General features: G+C 35.4%; 1 protein-coding gene across 1 annotated transcript in view; it reads left to right on the top strand.

Moving 5' to 3' along the window:
• Positions 1–3,353: 3,353 nt before the first annotated feature.
• Positions 3,354–22,888, top strand: part of MTMR2 (myotubularin related protein 2) — a 104,414-nt gene continuing 84,879 nt past the window's right edge. Inside the window, exon 1 of the mRNA XM_069469039.1 lies at positions 3,354–3,433. Coding sequence (XP_069325140.1) covers positions 3,354–3,433 — 80 coding nt within the window. The remainder of the gene's footprint in view (positions 3,434–22,888) is intronic.

The following is a 22,888-nucleotide window of genomic DNA, read 5'->3' on the forward strand; positions in this document are numbered from 1 at the left end:
GAAGGGCTGACTGTAACTAATTTTTCTTATATTAAAAAAAGTATTGGTTAGTGATGGTTTGAAAATTAAAAACAAAACACTGTTCCTTCCCTCAGATAGTTTGAGAAACACTGGCCTACAATACAAATAAAAACATAACTTTTGGGATGGCCTCAAGTTAACAATATAATGTAAGAGATAAGTCTAGACTGTAATTTGATTATAGCAACAGTTCCTGAATAACCCAGGCTAAGCTGAAATGTCCTTTGAAAAGACGAGAAAACTGAGGTATAGGATGTCCTAATCAAATTGATTTCTCTTGAGTAAATGGCATAGCAGCCAATGTGTTAGAAAAGGAATTCAGGAATAATTTAACTTTCAGCTGAGGTTAAAGTATTCTTGTTTTCTTTTTCACTCTGAGAAGTTACTGTTTTACCATTCAGGTTAGAAGTAAAGCAGTAAGTTCAGTGGAAAAACAATAGTAACAGATCTATTTACTAAGAGCCTACTGTGCAACTGACTCTGTGTAGAGAAAAACAACTTACTTTTTATTTTATTTTTTTTTTTTGAGACAGAGTCTCACTCTCTTGCCAGGGCTAGAATGCCTTGGCTTCAGCCTAGCTCACAGCAACCTCTAACTCCGGAGCTCAAACGATCTTCCTGCCTCAGCCTCCCTGGTAGCTGGGACTACAGGCACGCACCACCATGCCTGGCTAATTTTTTCTCTTTTTAGTTGTTTGGCTAATTTCTTTCTATTCTTAGTAGAGACGGGGGTCTCACTCTTGCTCAGGCTGGTCTTGAACTCCTGAGCTCAAGCAATCCTCCTGCCTCGGCCTCCCAGAGTGCTAGGATTACAGGCGTGAGGCACTGCGCCCGGCCGAAAAACAACTTATTATGTAGATTATTTTTATTCCCAATTTAGAGATGAGAAACAACTTAATCACAAGCATAAAGCAAGTTTTGTTACAGAACCAGGATTCCAATGCAGTTTTGTCTGGTTCCAAAGTCTCTACACTTAACTACACTGTTCCTTATTAACCACTAGATAGAACCATATTACATCAGCAGGCAGAAGGCTTCAAGTGCTCTATTAACACAGAAATGAACCGGGCAGGAGAGAGTACATGGGTCTCCTATTAAAGGGTTCATCAGTGTTCACCATACAGACTTTGGTAAATATAAATCAAAGTATCAGGTAACACTGAGCATTTTGGAAGGCAGGGAGAGATGGGAAAGAAATGAGTAAATTCTTCTATGATTCATTGTAGATATTTATGCTTGTTAAACAATGTCCCTTTCTGACTACCTATTCTCTTTGCCTATCATGGGAGTACAGTTAAAGTCTCTATAAAAATTACAGAAATAAAAATAATCTGTTGTCATCTGTCTTTACCAAGCTGAAGAATGGAATAGAAAGTCTAAGCCTTTTGTGCTTAAACATATATTCCATTATTAATAACTACTCTAGTTTATGCTGAGGATAACTAGGCTAGGTTGTTCTTTTGGGGAATGCATTTGCAAGTTAATATTTCATTGGTTACTCTACTTTTTTTTTTTTTTTTTTTTTACCCAAACCCAGCTAATTTTTTATTTTTTGTAGACAGGGCCTTGCTATTGCCCAGGCTAGTCTGGAACTCATGGCCTCCAGCGATCCTCCTGCCTGGGCCTCCCAAAGTATTTGCTGAATAACAAAGGCATGAGCCACCATGCTCAGCCTTTAGGCACTATACTTAAAGATTTTCTTAAAAACATCAGTTGTACAGTATAAATTAAATCTAATTTAAATCAATATAATTCTTTTTATCCTAGGAAGTAAGTTTTTTTTTTTTTAAGGAATCATTGTCTAACTTTTTACAGAAATAATCTTTGCAAAATTTTATACCACATACATGAGGTAACTGGGATTCACTCCCAATCAGAAAAATTCCTTTATGGTGTCCTTTCTATGGCCTTCCTGTATCCTTTGTAACAGAAAATCACTAGCAGGAGTATTTCCCATTTACCCAGTTCCTGTTCTCTTATCACAGTTCTATCTCTTCACACTCCCTTCCTGCTGTGCAGGGGAATTAAGGCGGGGTGGAAATCACTGAAAGTTTGCCCTCTATCCAACACAATCTCATCCAGTAGTATATGTACCTAATTCTTTTTGCATATGTTAACAGTTCCCTACTCATTCCCTCTTTCATACTTCTTTTTGTGGACAATGGATTAATGCTAAAGTGCTTTTCCTCTACAGATACTTCCAGACCATAAAACCCAATCAATCCAAGTCACGGTAGGACTGAAAGTTTCAACTTTTCCCCCAGTGCCCTTTCTACAATGTTGGGCCAGGGGTGGAATGGAAACAGAGCATTAATTTTTTTTCCTACCTGTGGTATTCTTCCTTCATTATTCTTCCCTTACCAACCACTTCTTACTTCCTTGCACCCTTTCTATATATTCTCCTCATAACATCTACCATTTTATTGAATTTATGTTAGAAACTGTTCATATATATGTTAGTCCATTCAACCCTTGTGAAGTACATTGAAATACTAATGGCTAACATCTGAGTGCTTACTAAGCGCCGAGCATTGCTTTACGCATTTTACACTTATCAGCTCATTTAATCTGTGAGACTATTCTTCTTCTTCCTTTTTTTTTTTTTTTTTTTACAGGTAAGGAAGCTCATGTTCAGTGCCCTGGCTTACACTACAGGCAACTGGCAGAGCCAGAATTTGAATCCATGTCTGCATGGCTCTGCAGCACCATGCTCGCCCCATAATCGCTATTTTCAGCTCCTCAGGTGGTGAACATTCACCATCTCATCCCTGGCGATCTCATCCTTTAAATACCCTTATGTTCTCTTCCTCCCTCCTTGATGCACTGCGTTCCATCTGCCCTTTCATTCTACAGCCCGCCCACATTTCTCTCATTACCCGGTCCTCTCATTTTCCTTGACTCTCACATTTGTCTCAATCATCTCAGTGCCTTCAAATCCTCATCTCTTTTTTTGCCGAGACCTTAGTATCCTCTCATTCCTCTTATATGTAGAACTCCCCCTGCTTCCCCGGAGTCCTCATCCCTCCGCCTCAGCGGACCCTCTCACTCTGGGAGCCGCCACTTCCCTGTCCCCGAGGCCACAGGCCGCCCAGGGGAAGCAGCGAGCACTGCGCGTCTGGGCCGGCGTCCGAGGGGCGCCGCGGGGGTCTTCCCACTCCCCGGCAGCCCCCGAGCGCGGTGCAGTCTGGGGGAACATGGCCGCTTCCGGTCTCGCTCCCGGGCCGGCGCTGTCCTGACCGCGGCTCCTGCCCGGCGCGCTGCGCCCTCAGCTTCTCCCGCCTGGCAGCGGCGGAGGCAGCTTCAGCCTTTCCCTCCCGCTGCCCCGCTGCGCCATGGAGAAGAGCTCAAGCTGCGAGAGTCTTGGCTCCCAGCCCGCGGCGGCTCGACCGCCCAGCGTGGACTCCTTGTCCAGGTAACCGGGACGCCCAGGGCCCCGCCCAGCTTCTGAGGGGGATGGAGAGGGGCCGAAGACCCGCTGCATGGTGCCCCAACTCGCACATTCTGGTTGCTGAAGGCTGCGCCGGAATTCCTTCCCTGGACTCGGGCACCACTTCTTCCTCCCTCTCTGGGTCGTAGAGGCAGAGGAAAAGGAGGTTAAAACTCGTTGCTGCTCTGTCGGTTTCCTCTACCTTTCGTATTGCGATCTTGCTTTCTCCCTGGCGGAGTTAGCCCCAGTTAATTAGTTTCTCTTATCTCTCATTCCGTTTCAAATCTTATTTTCGACAGCCCTTCCCCCACTCTTTCCCCCACCTCATTTCCTGCTTTCTCTCTTTTCCACTTTTTCCAAAACCATCCTCCAGTCTGTCTTCCTTCTTCCATCCTTTCTTATGTCTTTGGTTGTTGGATTCTTGCCCAATCTTTTTCTCTTCCATCACTTCACTTCCTTATCTCTTTCACGCTTTTCCCTACACTCTGATTTTCTCCCCGCCCCCCCTTTGCTTAAACATGTAAATAAAAATGCCTCCTGCGCCTCTCTTTTCTAAAATTTCCAGCTGAAAGTCAGTATGAAGGAATCTGAGTAGTCTTTATCCCCAGTGATTGGTTTAAGGAAGCAAAATGAGTGGTGCTTTTCTTCCTTCTTTGGCTACCCGTTCTCCAGGTTGTCATTTCTCTTGTAACACATGGGAATTTTATCCTGGAATTTTGAGGAGGACTTTAGTTTATGCAGCTTTGGAGAGAGCCGTTGTGAATATTAACTAGACATGTTTTGGATGCAGTCTTTTTCTTTGATTTAAAAATAGTAATTTAAAATTTTATTGAGAACTAATAGAAGACCTATAGTTTCTTCTCATACAACCACAGTGAAATCAGGTTCTTTTCCACTGTAAAATAGTCTAATTGTTGTTACAGAGTTATTAGATACTAAACTGCTGCGTGAAACACAGTTTTCATTTTCTCCCTTGAATAAATTGAAGTTGCTCTGTCTTTTAATTCCTTTTTGGACTCTGCTAAATATGGGTGGTATTTTCATTTTTTGCTATTGGTGTTCAGTACCTCGTTGGGGAACCACTGGCTGATCCCATCATCCTAAATTAGATTTCTCTACCTGTATGCACTCCATAGCTCCCTGCTCACTACTTTTTCAGAGTCCTTAACAAGCACACTGTAATTGTTGCTTTAATTGTCTTTTCTACTAGGCTGTAAGCTATTTGAGGATAAGGATCATATCTTAAACATCTTCATATTGCCAGCACTTAACGTAGACCCTGCATGTGATAGGTGCTCAATAAATGATTTTTGAATTTGTAGACTGAATTATCCAGGAGAGAATTATTTTTCTTTGCAGTTGATTGTTTATTGCACAGTTGTTTTAAGTAGTTTTTGAATTCTATATTTATTACTGTGAAATTTAGAAAGCTGATGATTTACATGCTCGGCTGTAAAAATCCTTCATTCAGAAAACAGGTTGGAAAATCATAATTTTATAGGAAAGTTACAAATGACAACTATGGTTTAGAATAGAATATAAAGAAAACAAATGAGGCAACCAGAACTCTTATCCAAGGGAGAGGGTTTAGAGTCACAGGAGGCAGCATAGTATGTTCGAAAAAGGAAGTCCTGGAAGTCTGGAGGCTCCCAAGTTGAAGTTCCTGGCTCAGCTGGCTATTTGGTCTGTATCATTTAACCTTTCTAGTCTGCAGTTTTCTCTCTTTTTTTTTTTAAGAGGTTGGTCTAGAAAATCTGTAAGGTCCCTTGGCGCTCTAAAATTCTATCATTTTTTATCTTAATGATAACACTGAGATAAGTGCATTCTTATCAATACCAATGTAATCCCCTTACAAATAAACCTTTGTTTTGGATTTTTGAAGTTACACTAAGTGTTATCTCTTATTATTACAAACTAATGTACATAACTGTGCCACCTTCACACATTTATTTCTTTTTTATTTTATTTTATTTTATTTTTTTGAGACAGAGTCTGGCTCTGTTGCCTGGGCTAGAGTGCTGTGGCGTCAGCCTAGCTCACAGCAACCTCAAACTTCTGGGCTCAAGCAATCCTTCTGCCTCAGCCTCCCAAGTAGCTGGGACTACAGGCATGCACCACTATGCCCGGTTAATTTTTTCTATATATTTTTAGTTGTCTGGCTAATTTGTTTCTATTTTTTTAGTAGAGACAGGGTCTTGCTCTTGCTTAGGCTGGTCTTGAACTCCTGAACTCAAACGATCTGCCCGCCTCGGCCTCCCACAGTGCTAGGATTACAGGCGTGAGCCACTGTGCCTGGCCTATTTCTTAAAAAAAATAGAAAGCTTAGCAAGTTAAAGTTTATATATGTTAACTTCTTCCTAAAAAATTGTTACTGACATATGCATTTGAGAAAATTAAGAACTCCTCAAAAGAATATTGATTATAATAGGTTAGCCTCATCCTCTCTGGGCAAAAATATAAATATAACATCTTATTTTCCACAAGAGAATACCAGCTTTCATTCCTCTCCTCTGGAAGGTAGAAAAATAACATTTAATTGAATATCTACTGTATAGAAGTTAACCTACTAAATTCTTTCGTATCTTTTATTTCATTAAACGTTATACTTGTTTGTGGCACTCTCTTTAATCAACAGTATATAATAGCTGCACTACAGGCACTGTTTACAAAGCTTAATTTTCTTTTCTTTTTTTTTCCAAAGCTTAATTTTAAACTTAATCGAGACTAACAATCACAGGTGATTCTAATTAATACATAGCCAGGACTACCATGGTTTTAATACCTATGTTAAGTGTCTATCTAGATTGTTTGAGTTTTTACTTTTGTTACATGACAAAGAAAAATATTGATGTTTGGACAATATTGTCTCAGCCTTTTGCAGAAATGTTGCTTTTAAATTGTGGTTTATTTTATGCTTTCTGTTTTTATAGAGAGGCTTAATTGGGAAATTGCCTTCTGATTTTGTTTTGTTAATCACTTGCAAAACAATAGTTAGTAATACTGTTAAATGTATCACAGAATGACTCTCACAAGATACATTAACATAAATTTCTGCTGAGGTTAGCTATAAGGAAAATTGTTTATGAAAACATTGTATAAGCTCCCTGTTTTTTAGAAAATGGGAACTGTATGTAGTCACTGCATCTTTCTCCTTCAGCTTATTAAAAAACTTCAGTCAAATTTATACTTGAAGTTGGCAATATACTTATCTCTAGTTTCTTCAAGTACTCTACTATTAGATGAACTCAGTTTAAGTATTATGTATTATGTTTAAATGTGTTAATTTATAAGATGTCTTAAGCCAGTCTGGGATGTAGGAAGAAGAGAAAAATAATACACTAACCCATCTGGTTGCCCATTGTTTTTTGAAAATGACATATTCCACTGAAGTTGGATGAAAGGCTGTTGTGCCGTCTGTAGTTCACACTAAACATATGTTGAGTCTTGATATGTATCTGTAGTCATTTCATTGCTTCTAGCTTTGCCTTCTATCTCCTCATAGGCCTGATGCCTTTGGTCACAAAAGAGCAATTTCATTCTTTATAGGATATCCAGTTGGTAGTTTCTTCGTCAACTATAGTTATGTCATCTTGCATCTTTTTTTAAAAAAAGTAGTTTTCTTTGGTGATCCCTGTTTGGTATTGCCATACTTCAGTGAAGTGTTCACCAATTCTTGTGTATCCTATTCTTATCCATTCTTCATACATGTCCAGCCTTACAGAGAGAAAGAATTGTGAAAAACTTCACTTTAGCATACTGATAATCAATTTAGCTATGTTCCGTAATTTTATTCTTGTTGGTCTTGCTCTGATTCTTGATGAAAGTATGACTTTATAGGATATAGATAAAATAGTACTGTAGTCAGATGTGATAGCGTGGGTAGGCTAAGCCTCAGAACTGTAATAAGTTATACAGCAGAATTTGATACTATATTGGTAATAGTCTGCCATCTTAATCTGGTTTTCCATTTTTCAGTTTGTACACTGTTATAAACTGTTCTGCTTGAGTAGGTTTCTTTGATTACTTTTTACTGTGCATAATCATATGATAAGATGTCTGGTGCCAAGTTGGTGCTCAGTGAACATCTGAATAAAGGAATGTTGACTGAATGTTCACCACTAGGCTTATTTTCCTATTCAAAGGATTACAAGGGTTTTCTTTTGTTGAATTTGGCCTGAGCAGTTACAACTTTAGATTCAAGTGAAGTATTTTTATATGAAGCCTCTTGACATCCTGAGCTGAGTTTACTGGCTGCATTATGTTTTCTGTGTCCAGTCCTATATATATGGAAATTGTTATGTTCCCTTCACCTACCTGTTTTTCCATCTGCTACTTTTGATTACTTTGGCCCCTTTTTCTCTAATTTATCTTGTTAGTTGTTTTATTTAATGTTAGTTTTTCATCCTTCATATATCCTCAATGCTTTAGTTACTCTGGCACGACACTTTTTTATCCCAGATTATTTTGGTTTCATTGATTTCTAGTATATAAATTTATTAGCATTAATGAGCATCTCATATTTACATTTAACTTATATTAAAAAACAAAAGGAAGGTACACATAATGTACTCAAATAAAGTAATCCCCAGCTAATTGCATTTTTAAATTTCATGTCTTCCTTAAATTATCATTTGAAAACAGCAATTCTTGGATCTCTGTTTCCATGAATTTTGATTATACTTATAGCCTGAAGAAGTAGAAGAATTTCTAGTATTTCTAAAACATATTTTGTTGCAAGGTCTAATTTTTAGTTTTAGCCTCAATGTCACCTAAAGGCGATAAGTTGGTAGAAAGTGTGCTTTTGGATTGTTTTCAGAAGTGGTAATGGATTTGTGTACAGTCACACATTCTTACTGAGTCCTCTTGTGACTCTTGGTATGTTTTCTGAGACAGCTTGCAGAGTTAGAGGTAGGAACTATAGCTGTAGAACAAAGTGAAGCTACTAGGTTGAACCTACAACCTTGACATTATTATTAGAACTTTGTGTCAAACATTGAACATATTGGTAGACTAAAAATTACTTACTTTGTATTTCATTATTCAGGTGCCCTAAAAGAACTTTAAAGTTCCCTTAAATAAGACACAATATTGTGAACTAATCAGTAATTATTGTATAGATTTTTCAACAAAGACATTTAAAGAGATTAATTACTAATCAAAAGCATACCAGTTAATACTGAAGCTGAGATTGGGGTCCTGTATACGTTTTCTTTTTTTTTCTCCTTATGCTATTTATCAATAGTTTTCTATTAGTATGGATCATTAGTTTCTAAAGTGTGGTTCTTAGATCAGGAGCATCAACATTACTTAGGAATTTGTTAAAAATGCAAATTCTTGGACCCTACCTTAGACTCAACAATCAAAAACTCTGGGCATGAAGCCCAAGAGTTCGTGTTTTAGCAAGCCTTCCAGGAGATCCTGATGCATGCTAAAGTTTTAGAACCACTGCCTTGGCTCTTTTGCTAATTAGTGCCTTGTAACTCCATTAACATTAGTTGAAATGGACTAAGGTCTATGTTGGAAGTATTATAAACCTATTACTTGAGAGTATTTTTGTAAAAATGTTGACTGAAGTAGTAGAAGGTTAAGTTATTTAATCGATTTATTATATCTGATTTCTAGGTCATTTGCTGAAGTCTTTTCTTTTTCAGCCATGAGTAACACAAATCAAGAGTATGTTTTAGGCTTTTTCTTAAAAATAAGATGCTTAGATAGATTAGTGGAAACAAGCATTTTAAAAAAGTGCAATTGACTCTTGTACAATGTGGGTTTGAGCTGTGTGGGGTCCACTTATATATGGATTTTATTCCTCCTCTGCCATCTCTGAAAGAGCAAGACCAGTCCCTCTTCTTCCTCTTCCTTCTCAGCCTACTCAAAACTGTGAAGATAATGTCTTTTATAATGATCCACTTCCAGTTAATGAATAGTAAATATATTGTCTCTTCCTTATGATTTCTTTGATAATATTTTCTTCTCTTTAGCTTACTTTATTGTAAGAATACAGGATATAATAGGATATAATACATATAACATACAAAATATGTATTAATTGTTAGCGGTAAGACTTTGATTAACAGTAGGCTATTTATTAGTAGTTAAATTTTTGGAGGAGTGAAAATTATACATGAATTTTTGACTGTGGGGGGTGGTTTGACACCCCCATGCCTGTGTTGTTCAGTGGTCAACTGTATTACAAAGAAGTAATTCCAGGAGGCCATCACCTGAGTTAATAAAACCTTGGATTATGCCCAAGGGAAGGAAATAACCTGGATACAGATGTCCAGAAAGCAGTAAGTTTATTTTGGAAAGCTGCCAAGTTAATGCTATTGTATGCAAAATCACCAGGGCCAAAGATTGCATGTGATTCAGGATTTGAGTAGTGGAAATTCTCCAAATTTTAGTGTGGAGTGTTTTCCCTTTTTAAGGAAAATGGTTTTGAGTATGTAAAGCACTTGCTGTCTTTGTGTCTACTCTATCATTAGTTAAATTAGTGTATAGTGTTAAATACTGTTAGAGAGATGATATTAAAGGAAGGATAGAGAGTGATTTTATAAGCCTGCTTTCCACAGGAAGTCAGGTTAAAAATGGAACTCTAAAAAAGGCAAGATTGGTACAAGATTATTAAAATAAAAGGGACTATGGAAGATGCCTTCTTAATGAAAATAATAACTTCAGTTCCCTTTCCTGTAGCTTTATTACACAGAACTAATTGTGCTTATTCCACTTAATGTGTTTCTATATATGTACCAATGTTGTCATCACTATAGACCATTAATGAGCAAGCTTCTTAATCTTTCTTTTGCCCAAGTAATAGGACCCATGGCAGTAATCACTGATGAATTTTCATTCTTCCAGAGACTCTTACTTCATATGTAACTCTTGGGCTCTTTAAGTACTTTTTAGTCTAGATTAAATAAGGATAGATACTGTGTTTTAAATACAATAAAAGTTAACTTTAAAATATGTTTTAATATATATACTTCAAAAAATCTAAATATTGTTATTTGGAAAAATTCTTCCTCTTTTTTTTTTTAAAGGTAGAGTGTAGGTTTAGCAGAGTATAACAGAAAATCCAAACTAACAATGGCTTAAAACAAGAGGTATTTAATTTTTTTCCCACATGAAAGCCTGGATATAGTCAATACGGATCTGATACAGTAGATCTGATCTATCAAGGACTCAACTTGTTCATACTTTGTAAGGTTACCTCATGAACCAAAATTGCTGTTGGAGCGCTAGCCATTGAATCTTGAGGAGAAGGGGAAGAAGATATTCCTTCTCTTTTAAGGATACTTTTTGGCAGTCACATGTGGTTTTTTAACTTGCATCCAGTTGGCTAGAACACGGTCCATGGTTGTACCTGGCCACCAGGGAGGCTAGGATATGTATGCTCTTCTGGGAGGCCTTTAGCTTCTGCTGAGCTAAAAATTGGAGGCTCTAACACTAAGAAATAGGATAGAATGGGTATTGGAGACACCAGCATCTTCTCCCATTATATATAAATGAGTCATTGGAAGGCAAGGAAGACATTTTCCGGTTAAGTCTATGACACTTCACTTATGCCAGAGACACTATTAGATTTGCAAATGCAATAACCAAGATAGGAAAGACACTGAAAAAGAGAGATAGTATATTGTGGAAGACCAAAAAAGAAAATTGTTTCTTGGAATACTCTGAACTCTGAGTTTAACTTTCTACTTTTTTGTGTATTATCTTGGGCTAGATTTTTATTATCCTAATTTAGGACCATAAAATGAAAGTGATACATTTAATAATTGCTAGATCATTCAGTGATGAGCAAATAGAAATCAAATGAAGAATGATTGCTGTGCTTTTTGAAATTATTTCATTTGAAGAGCTCAAAGAATTGCATGATAAATAGAATACTGCATCAGATTCTACTGAGGTATTTTTTATCATTTCAGTTGTAAGGATGTTGTCTCCAAAAGGGAAATAAAGCTTGCCATTTTAGGCCATTTTAGTTTACGAATGCTTTTGCCAATATTTTATGTTTTTATATCCTTAATCTAAAAATTTTATTGAAAATCCAGAGAAATCAGTGTCTTATGTGTTCTTGTCACCTAACTTAAATACTAATATTTTAAGCATATATTCAAACATATAAGGAGTTTAATCATTTGGGAGTGAGTGAGGAGGGTAGATAAGCCTCCTCTGGATTGATAAAACATTGATTCATCAGGCTCAGAGGGCTTACTAGGCATAAGTCATAAATATATCCATTTGCCTTCTCTGCAGAATTACTTTCACTGATAGCAAATGAGCAGTTTGTTAAGTGGGAGGAGGCTTTGTCTGGAGGTTGTGCATTAGCAAAAGGGAAAATAACTGGCTGATGATGAGCTAGTGATTGCAAGCCTTAATTTTCTTTTCTTTTTTTCTTGAGACAGGGTCTCACTCTATTGCCTGGAGTGCAGTGGCATCATCGTAGCTCACTGCAGCCTCTAATGCTTGGGTTCAGGCAATACTTCTGCCTCAGCCTCCCGAGTAGTTAGGACTATAGGCGGGCACCGCCACACCCGGCTAATTTATTTATTTATTTTTATTTTTTATTTTTTTGCAAAAACGGGGTCTCGCTCTGTTGCTCGGCTGAACTCGAACTCCTGGCCTCAAGTGATCCTCCTGCCTCAGCCTCCCAAAATTCTAGGATTATAGGCATGAGCCACTGTGCCCGGCCAAGACTTAATTTTCTTGAGCTGAGCCAAGATGCCCATCAGAGGTCAAAAATAAAATTTTATATGGTACAAATGTCCTCTGTTACTGATATTGGATAACATTCTTCAATTATAACCAAAGGCAGTACTTAAAAATAGAAACAACCTGAGATAAGTTTTACTTTCCAAGTGGTAGAGAGTCATAGTAATAAATGAATGGTATTAATATTAAACATAACAATACTAATATAAATAATAGGACTTAACATTTATTGTGTGCCTGCTTTGTGCTGGGCATGGTGCTAAATCTTTTCTTATGCATTTTTTCATATAATCTTCATAACTGTGTAAAGTAGATAGTATTAATGTTTCCACTTTACAGATAAGAAAACTGAAGATTTGACATTTGAATTCAAGTCTGTTTGACTTCAGGGTCTATGTGCTATAATGAACCAGTCATGCCTGAGATCTGGTGCTCCAGTTCCAGGCCAAAGCTTTGTAGTTAGAAGGCGGTCCCAGGGCAGGTTGATTGGGTGGTAGTGACGAGGGCATAGTTACCTTGACCCACTGCCTTGCTGGAAGAGGATAAAGGTACACAATACATTCACACATTGAGAGTGTCTATATTTGGTGAGAATTTTATCTAGCTTTGAATGTTTTTGCTTTTGACAGAAAATAGGATAACTTTTTTTTCTTTGCCTGATGATTAAGACTGTACTATCATTTTTATTCAAAAGAACAGTTTTATTATACATTTGGAGGATCAGAGAAATTATAAAGCAAGTAAACATAATGCCAAAGCCTCCTTTCCCCGATAGGCTTTACACAGTAATTTAGAATACTGTATTCTAGGGTTCCTTAAATTTCTGAATTCCCCTAAGTTCCTTTGTGTTTGTTTACAGTTAATGTGTTAAGAGCCATTGACATTTGAAGATCATCAGAAGTGAAGATAAAACATCTCAAAAATTATAATGTAAGTGAATGGGAACACGCAGCTAAAAATGGACAAAAGTTAATATTGTCAACAGTATTTCCAGAATCCATATATTATCCTAAATGAAATTTGCACATATGAGTAACCAGTAACTTCAATCTTCAGTCCCAATTCCAAGTCCCTTTCCTTCAAATTCTATGTTCTTTTCTACCTGGGGAAAATAGTCACTAAGTTTTAGTCATCCAGTAATTTTCCATTAGAATTTTTTGGCTTCCATCTCCTGTTTTCTTCCTTTTCCTCCTTAGTACTTTGCAGTTTGACTTGAGAGGAGGATAACAAGGGTTTGTGTTGTATTTAAAATTGTATTTGCGTAGAGACTGAGGTCTTTCCTTTCCAGCTATTGATATATGTTGTGTATGTTACCTCGCTTTAATTTTACTACCGTTTTGTATGTTTCTTCTTAGACAAAAATATGTTAGCTAGCCTCCCCGCTTCTCTCCCTCACATCTTTCTTTACCAGCACCCTTCCTCTTTCCCTTCCTTTCTTCCTTTCTGTAAATATTTGCTTAGCATCTATTATGCCCTGCACACTATGCTAGATCCAGAATTCCTATGAGCTTGGTGCTGAGATGAGTTATATCATTTTTTTATACTCTTAGTGGCATTAAAGATCATCCGATTCTAGTGTTTCTCAAGTGTGACTGAGGACCACCTGCATATTTCTCTCAACTGTGGTGCTTGGTGAACATTTAACTTCCTAGGTCCTGTCCAGACATTCTGACATTCTGAATCATTGGGAGTGACATTAAAAATTTGCACTTAGAATAAGAATTTAAAAAAAAAAAAACAAACAAAAACAAGAATTTGCACTTAAAAGTTTGAAAACCACTGATCCAGATGCTTTTTGGATTTTAGTCTAGTTCCGTGTATAAATTTGTGGATGAGGAAACAGATCTAAAGAAGTCTAGAATAATTTACCCAAAGGCACAGTAAATGTTAGAAGGTCAGGAAAGGTGGTGATATTTCTTCCAAAGTCACAGAGCTATTTAGTGCCAGACATGATCTTCTGACTTACAGTTCTAGACTTTACCAAGTAACTTCGTAATTTTTGTTGGGCTGTTACAGCTTCACTGTGTTTCATGTCTATAGGACCCTCCCCTTATGCCATATATAAGATCATAACCAATCTATCATTGTTTCTGAAAAAAATAACTAAAAGCATATATGGGTTATGTGTATGGAAAATAGGTGATTCTTCATCTTTAGTCAGATATGTGACTGATTCTGATTTTGAAATCATTGAGTGACAGACTTGGTAGAGAAAAAAACTTTCCTTTTTTGTATCCATGATATTATTCCTGCCTGGACTTTAAGTTTTATGCTTATGAAAAGGAGAACTGGATTTCATTTTTGAATGAGGTAGTGGGCACAAATTTCATAGTGCTTTACAAATAGTAGGTGCTTGGTGAACTAGGCTATGAACAGTTTACTATTAAAACTTTGTTTTTCCCTTTGGATTCTGTGAAGTACACTATTAAGAGTGGTGTTATTTGCTTTGTATAGAATCTTATGCTTTATATATCAAGCCAGAGACCTTAAATAGTTGAAATTATTTATATTTATGATACTATATTGCTATAGTTGATATTCACAAAATCTCTGAGGGACTGAAATGATCTAAAGCAATTTTTGAACTCTAAGAGTTTGAATTAATTTTAGTATTGTGTATATTTTATATTATGTTGTATGTAGTATATTGGTAGTTACTGAATTGTGATCTTACATTGGTAAAGGTAGCTATACTAATTTTTTGGACATATTCTGTAATTCTTGAATTGTTGAGAAATTTAACCATAAAATGCCAATACTCAATTTTTCTGGATATTTTGGGATACACTTTAATTATTTAATTTTTAAGTCATTCAAAAATAGCTTATTTATTTCTAATAAGCTTATGATACTTTGCATTTATAAATTTTCTTTTCATTAAAATATTTTTTGTTGTGCTTATAGCCATAGAATCAAAATCATAAATATAATAGCTCTAGAAAGGAGCCTTATCCATTATGTAGTCTAACTCCCTCATTTTCTGTGTTGGGACACTAAAGTTAAGGGACTTGGCCAAGAGTGGAAGTTTTAAAAACATATTCAAAATACTCTTGTGAACAAACAGAATGACATTTATTGTATTTCTATGATGATGTACGTGAAATGCTTTGAAAACTGTGAAATGTCACCCATATATAATGTATTATTATGATTACTGTTATAATGATAATATGTCCACTGAGATTCCTTGTGATTTAATTGCAAATTTTTATTACTGTTGAATTTAAATAGAGAAAGAAAAATGCATGTGCTTATCACTTGGTTTGTTCTCTTATTTCTTGTATTCAGATTTTTTTATGTCTCCTTTAAGCATATGGTACTAGAATAGATAACTATGCAGGTTGCCTAAATTTCTCTTTCACTGTGAAAGAGTCACAGTGATCAATCCAGATTGTCACTTTAAATAATTACACAACAATACTCAGGATGATACTTCTATATTGGAAGACTTCTGTCAGCAGTTTTTTTTAATGGAAGAAAATGGTTAATGAATGAATAAATGAATGAATGAATATTCAGTATTATTGCTCAACGTAGTCAAAGCAGCAAATAGTAAACACATTTTGGTGTAGTTTTTACAATTACAAATCTTTTTCACCTGTATAATCTCGGCTGTTTCTCATAACAGCCCTGTGAAGGTGGTCTCATTTGACAGATAAGTAACTGATGCCCAGAGAAATAACATGATTGTTCAGTGTTCCTGCTTATAAGAGAAAGGAACTGGAGCTGGAATTTTGACTCTAAATGCCATGTTGTTTCTACTGCCCAACATAAATCATAACATGGAAGTGGTGAAGTTCCATGGGTTATACATTTTGCTGTTTAAAAGAAATTTTAAATATTGGAAAACTAATCACAGGTTCACCTTGTCCAGCCAGCCTAATTAGTCAGTGCATACTTCTCTTTAAAAGTCTGACTCACTTCTACCCTGAAAATACTTAAAGGGGGCCTTGGATAAAAGTCTCATTCTCAGCATGGCTACCAGTGTGTGTTGCCTAAAATTATTTGCATGTGTAAATGTTTAAAAGAGTGGTAATTATGGTCTTTAGAAGTATATTGAACTATATCAAACTATCTCAAAAAATGTAATATGTGATATGAAACAGCACAATGTAGTGAAAAGTCTGGATCCTTTCTTAGTTTTGGGTTCTTTAGTTCTGATTCTGCTTTTTGACTATGACTTTAGGTGAGTCGCTTGATTTCTCACAGCCTTGATTCTCTTATCTGGAGAAATAGATAAAATGATAATTTACTGTCCTACCTTTAGGATCATTGTGAGATCCAAATGTGATGATTGTTTATGATGCCAATAATAAAAAAAATAGCCAAGACCTATACAGGGTGTGACTCAGGCACTGTTTTAGGTATTTTACATATATTAATTAGTTCATTTGATCCTCATAGCAATCCTATGAGGTATAAGAATTGTCATTATCTCCACTTTGTAGATGAGGAAACTGAGGCACAGAGGGGTTAAGTAAATTCCTCAAGATCACACAAAGTGGTTGAAATTAGAATTCAATAGTGGGCAATCTACCAATCAGAGGTGTAGTATATATGCAAGGTAACATACGTGAGAGTATTTTGATGTTTGTAAAGGGCTGTGATAATGTAAAGTATTATTACTTTAAAAAATATTTTGAAAGATAGGCTTTTCCTCATCTTTATCATACAGATAGAGAAAAATGACAAAAGCAAGTGAGAAAAAACAATGTCTTTTTCTTATTTAAGATTCCTAACCACCAACTAATCTGGTAAATAGAAAGCAGTATTCAAAATTATGGAGGGATGTCCTTGGCAGACATGAATCACTGAGTGATGCCAGTACTTGGATTTTTAGTTTAACCTTTCTGGGCTAGAAAGAGAAAGATGTTGAATGCTCTTCTTTTCCTACTGAATGTTTTAAATTAGTGAATAAAAAAAAAAAAAAAAACCCCAAACCTGAGTTACCTTCACTTGCATGCCTTTGAAGTTTGGGCACAAAAGTTATACCTTATTACGTTGAAAAGGTAGTAAAAAATTAGTAGTAATCATCAGTTTTGCATGTCTTGGAAAAACAAAGAGTATCTATCTAGATACCCAAAAGAATGGATATATGACTTCCTAATTTTAATAATAAATTTAGATTTGCATGCTGGGGTGAGAAAATTACATGAGAGATCATTTATTAAGGTACACATTTCCATTTGTTTTCTGTACTTGTCCAGGTAAAAGAATTGGTTGAGCAAGTGTTTGTCAAGTAGATCAATTCCCCTCTTTTAATGTTTCTGCCCTTATACTTCAATTTTGGATGTGTTTGTTTCAGGGTATTGTGGTTTGAGCTCTAATAATCTGACCAGTTTTCAGTTTAGTGTGACATTTCTCTGAGTTACATGAATACCTTTTTCCCTTTAGGCTACTTATGAATCCGTATGTTTTAAGCTATCATCTGAATTTAAATCAGAGATTTTTGAAGGGATTCTGAGAAGCTCTTTTAAGGTGCTGCTGTGGCTGTTGGGATTGATACTGGGAGTCACGGTATTTCTGCTCTCTAATCCTCACCCCCATTTCCCATGTACACACTCATTTTGACCAGAATACTTGAGCTTTTACTTGTTTTATTTATTTAAATTTCCAGATAAGATCTTTGAAGAAACAATACTCTGGAGAAAAAAAAGGACATGTGTAAACTATTTTCTATACAAACTGGTTGTTCAGACTTGCTGCTGCATTATCAATAATATGCCTTGTTTTTTAGTTTAGGAAATACAATTGATAGACCTGGAAATAAATTCTTACAAATTTAAGTTTATCCAGGGTCACACGTACCTTAGAACCTTGGGATTTTCCAAACTAAGTGCCAACGTGCATCAGTTTGAAGACTGTCCCCAGAGCTCAAATCCCTTTTGTTTCTCTGAAGAACACAAAATGTTTCTCATTTCTGTCAATCAGATGCCATGATGATAAGATCATTTGTGCCACCTCTTTTATCCTATGGATTGATTAAGTTAAAAATGCAGAGTTCTGGCATAGCATTTAAAAAAAAATAATTAGAAACTATAAATTAATTTATTTATAGTGGTTGTTTATCTATTTTGAGAATCCTGCAAATATTCTGACAATAAGTCTTTTGTGTCCCAAATGCTTTATACACACTGCAGGCCTTTCATTTTTTTAAATAAAATTTTCAACAGAATGACTAATAGAACATGCTTATGACACTGTAGTCCATTGTGTAAGTATTGAGAACAAAATTTGCATTCCTAGAAAAGCTTGTTCACAATCAGAATATAGAAGGCATTCTTTAATGTTCTTGGGCAAATGTACTATGTATTTGCTTAGGACATTACTTACAAAAAAAATAGTTTTTAAAAAGAAACTTTTCTTTCCATGGAATACTGAAGAAGAATTGGCAGTTAAGAGTGAAGCATTTTAAATAAGGCAAGTGGTTTAGACCTTATTATAATGACTATGGTCAGTAGTGACTGGAAATACAAGACAGGGCGCCTCTCCTCAATCCTGTGGAGGCATTTGTTTACTAGAATATGTGAGAAGATGGGTGACTTGTTTCCAAGTTTCCAGGTTGTTTTGAATAAGAGTGTATAATGCTGGTATGTTTATCTGCATCTCTGATTTCCAGAAATACTTTTATAAGAAATGTTTTTATTGAGTTATGAAAGATTAGGAAAAGTAACAGGAATATAAATATATATATGGCATCTGTGAGTGCATGGATTTTATTTTCTGTTCATTGTTGTGAAATGCCTCCAAATATTGCTGTGATTGACAATAAAATAATAATTCTATGAACAGTACAGCAAACCAGTGGAGCGAGAAAGGATCAGTACTTTGCTAATGGTTACATTAAAAATATTGGTGATGAAATTGGTTTTTGATTGAAGTTTTGGGTCAGTCTTCTGCTTGAATATATCAAAAGTTAGGTAGGATATATTTATGTGTGTGTGTTATGTGATTCAAGAGTTAACTAAAACTTTAGGTTCAAAAGTTTGTATATTCAGTTTTCCTAGTGCACACGAAGGCATTTTACAGTGTAGATCTAAGTGAAAAGTACTTTTAAGGCCAAGTGCTTTGGTTCATTTTAATTTAATTAGTGGATTCCTTCTTAAAAGTAGACCCTTATTTCTGATTTCATCTAATTTTCCCTTCTGAAGAGAGTATTCTTTTCCCACAATGCTATCTGTTGAACAATTTCTACCAGTTCATTGTTTAACACTAAGTACTTTATATAGATCGTGCCTTTTGATCCTTATTACAATCTTATAAGGTATCATTATCATTTTATAAATAAAGAATGAACTTAAATTGAGTAACTTGCCTGAATTTTTATTTGCTAAGTGGTGAGTCAAGTCTGCATGGCTTATATTTTCAACCACTAAACACTTCTATGTCCATGTTCTGTGTTCTCTTCTGTGTTCCTATTGCATCCGTTGTATATCTCTTCATTCTCTACTGTGGTATCCTGAGATACCTACATATCTGGCACCTTCATCAGACTATAAGGCTCTTAAAGACAATGAATCTGTTTTCAACTCTATCCCCAGGACATAGTATATTGGTGGTATCAGTAACTCTGTGGAAGGAAGGGGAGGGTAAAAACAAGAAGTGAGATTTAGGATGTTCCTGCTTCTGAAATGAAAGGGAAGATGGTTGAGGCCTTTAGTTGGAAGTGGAGGTCCTCAGTCTTCATCCTTCCAAGGAAGCTGAGGGTGGTACTTTGTGGTGTGGGAATATTTGGAGGTGATAAGTGAACTCTTTCTATCTGGAAAGAGATTTCTCTGTCTTTGCAGCATTAACAGGGATGCTTGTAAGTCCAGTAGTATTGAGTCAAAGAGTACTTCCATAAGTAGATACCAAAATTCATTTGTTTAGACTTAGTTTTCTTAATTTGCAAGTTTCCTTGGAACGTGTGAAACTAAAAAGTGGAGAGTGCTTTATCTTATTTACTGATATTATTTTGAAAGGCATATATCTGGTAATTCCTATTCCCCTACCACTAATTAGTTCATGTAATTCTGTTCACGTAAATGCTATACTTTCAAATAGTAGAACTGTTGAGACCAAAAGCATAGAGCATTGCTCTTAGGAATAGTGTAGCAAAGGAAAAAGACTTTTTGTTATAATAACAGCAGACTGGTACATGTGTGGGAATGACTAAGAGTCAGATGATGAGATTTCTGTTTTGATCTTATGGTGGAAAGAAAACTGTGTCACTCTGGCTGAGATAGCGGCAGGCTATTAGAAAACAGAGGATGACTAGTGCTGTACTGTATTATGCTTCTCTTACTATAAACCTAAGTTCTGTTCTTTCATAGGTATGTGTATGTGTGTATTCCTGTGGTTATTATGTAGAACTAGAAGTTAACATTTAAATAATATTGACTTGATTCTTTTTATTTAGGAATCGAGAATAACATAAGTTAGGATAGAATGAGTGGATCAAAGAGAGGGGAATCTTAGAGTGATTTCCCATTTAGAAGGGCCATGTCTCTGTGAATTTGGATGAATGCATTTGTGAATGTAAATTGTTTGAATTGTCATGTAATCCTTAACTGCCCTTTCCAAGGGTTGATAATGAATCCGAATTTAGTATATTAGAATATAATTGCAGTTTTATTCTAGGGGATATTTTGAGCCTCTTGGGAAAAGGAATCTCTATATAAATAAGTATAAGTATAAAGAAAAGTAATTGGTATTTTTACCAAGAGTATTCCAGAATGCTGGTTGTACTTAGATCAATTTTGAAGTTTTTGAGAAAGTATTTTTTTATGTAACAACTTCATTAATTTCTGAGGGGTGTATTTTGTTTATAAATATTTTTGACGCTGCATACTTACCTGAATAAAGATGTTAGTACTGTTGAGGGGAGGAATTATGTTTTGCCTACCCTATGATTGTTTTTGTTACAAAGTACATTTAATTCTCCAATATTCTGAATTTTATTAATTACTTTCAGGTTATCCAGTGCCTGCGAATTTTCTGTTTATTTATGGATTAGATATTTGAGCCTTGTGAGTGGGGTTTTTTTGTACCTCCATAAAGGATATATAGGAACAGAAGGGAATCGTGATTATATTTTAATTTTATTTCTTAACAACTCTGGTTAATGGTTTGGGTGGAGGTATTCACACTAACTGGGAATGAAGAACAAATTTTTATGATGCTACAGCTGTGTGTGTGAGTCCTTTCTATGGGGAAAGTTTATGCAGTATAATTAAGAAATGATGTTGAAGAACAAGCCTTTGAATCACATTTTCAAATGGGACAATAGTTTATTTGTATGTGTATGTGCATGTATGTGTAGGGGGGAGGAGAGAATTGGAGGCATTTTGATTATCAGGAGATGAAGGGATATTAAAAATGGTAATGTCTAGTTTAGCAATTATTTCTAGTATTTAGAGAGTATAACTTTTCAGTTTATCTGTAATCCTAGAATTTTGTGTCTGTGGTCCAAATGAAAGAATCTTAGATTTGAACTTCGAGACCCTCATGTCTTCCTTATGGCCTTTGAATGTCATCATTGACAAGACTCTAATTTCCTCAGCACTTCCTACTCCATTTTGGAGATCACTCTCATGATAACAGAAGGCCTTGTAGGACATACGAAGTAAATGTGTATGTAGCTTATCAGTTAAATGGAATATGGACAATGAAGAATGATTAGTTAGGAAATATAGCTGTGTTCCTCAATTAAGTACACATTGAGAAAAATATGCTTTTTTTGTGGCAGGAGGGGGAGGCAGCATTTCATGATTACAGCAGATATGGAGGATTAACTATAATTTAACTTGAGTAGTAGCATCACAATTCTTTTCATTGTTCGAAATCTCTTTGTGAAATATTTATGAATTTAAGGGCCATTAAAAAAGTATGTTTGGACCACGAACCATGTATTTTTATATATCATCTTTTCATTTGTGTGCCCAAATTCTGTCTGATTAGTCTTTTGTCAAAAATGACATATGATTTTTTTTGACATTTGGTGACTTTTTTACAAATCTTTTATTCTTTGTAATGATAGATTTGATCTTCTAAAATATTTATTTAATATTGTTATACCAATAAATCACTTATCCCTTAATTTAGTGTGAATAGATCTGGCCTATTTTTATTGCTGCCATTTTTAATGTAATGGGTATGTTGTAAATGCTAATCTCCAAAAGAGTTCTGATTTTAGTTTAGAAAGTTTTCTTGATAAGTGACATTTTTATTGAATTTATGCATTTTACCAAACTGGGAAACATAAACTTGCTTGACAATATTAGCAAAGAAGCAGTTATAGATAGCCATGAATTAAAGATGTATGTGCTGAGGGAGGCATATATCTAGAGGGAATGACATTAATCTAGAAAGTCTTCCTGAGAAAATATCTTTTGTTTCTTAGTTCCATACATGTTTATTTTTCACTTTAAGTCTTAAGTATTTTAACAGTAACTTCATTTTCCACACTTTAGCATCACTGCCAGTTGCAGGATGCTGACCCCTGGCCTCAATTCACATTTTTTGTTAAGCAATAGTATATATATATATATATATATATAAGAATATTACAGTTTAAACGGCATTTTCACATCATTTTCTATTGGTCTTTATAACTACTCATTGAGATAAATAGAATAGATATTTTTATCCCCACTTTGCAATATGAAATTGTGGTTCTGAGAGGCTATATGACTTCCCATGATTCAGGAGACCTAATTTTTCTTTCTCATTTCATAGTTTAAACTTACA

This window comes from Eulemur rufifrons, chromosome 6, assembly GCF_041146395.1.
Source record: "Eulemur rufifrons isolate Redbay chromosome 6, OSU_ERuf_1, whole genome shotgun sequence".
Lineage (NCBI taxonomy): Eukaryota > Metazoa > Chordata > Mammalia > Primates > Lemuridae > Eulemur > Eulemur rufifrons.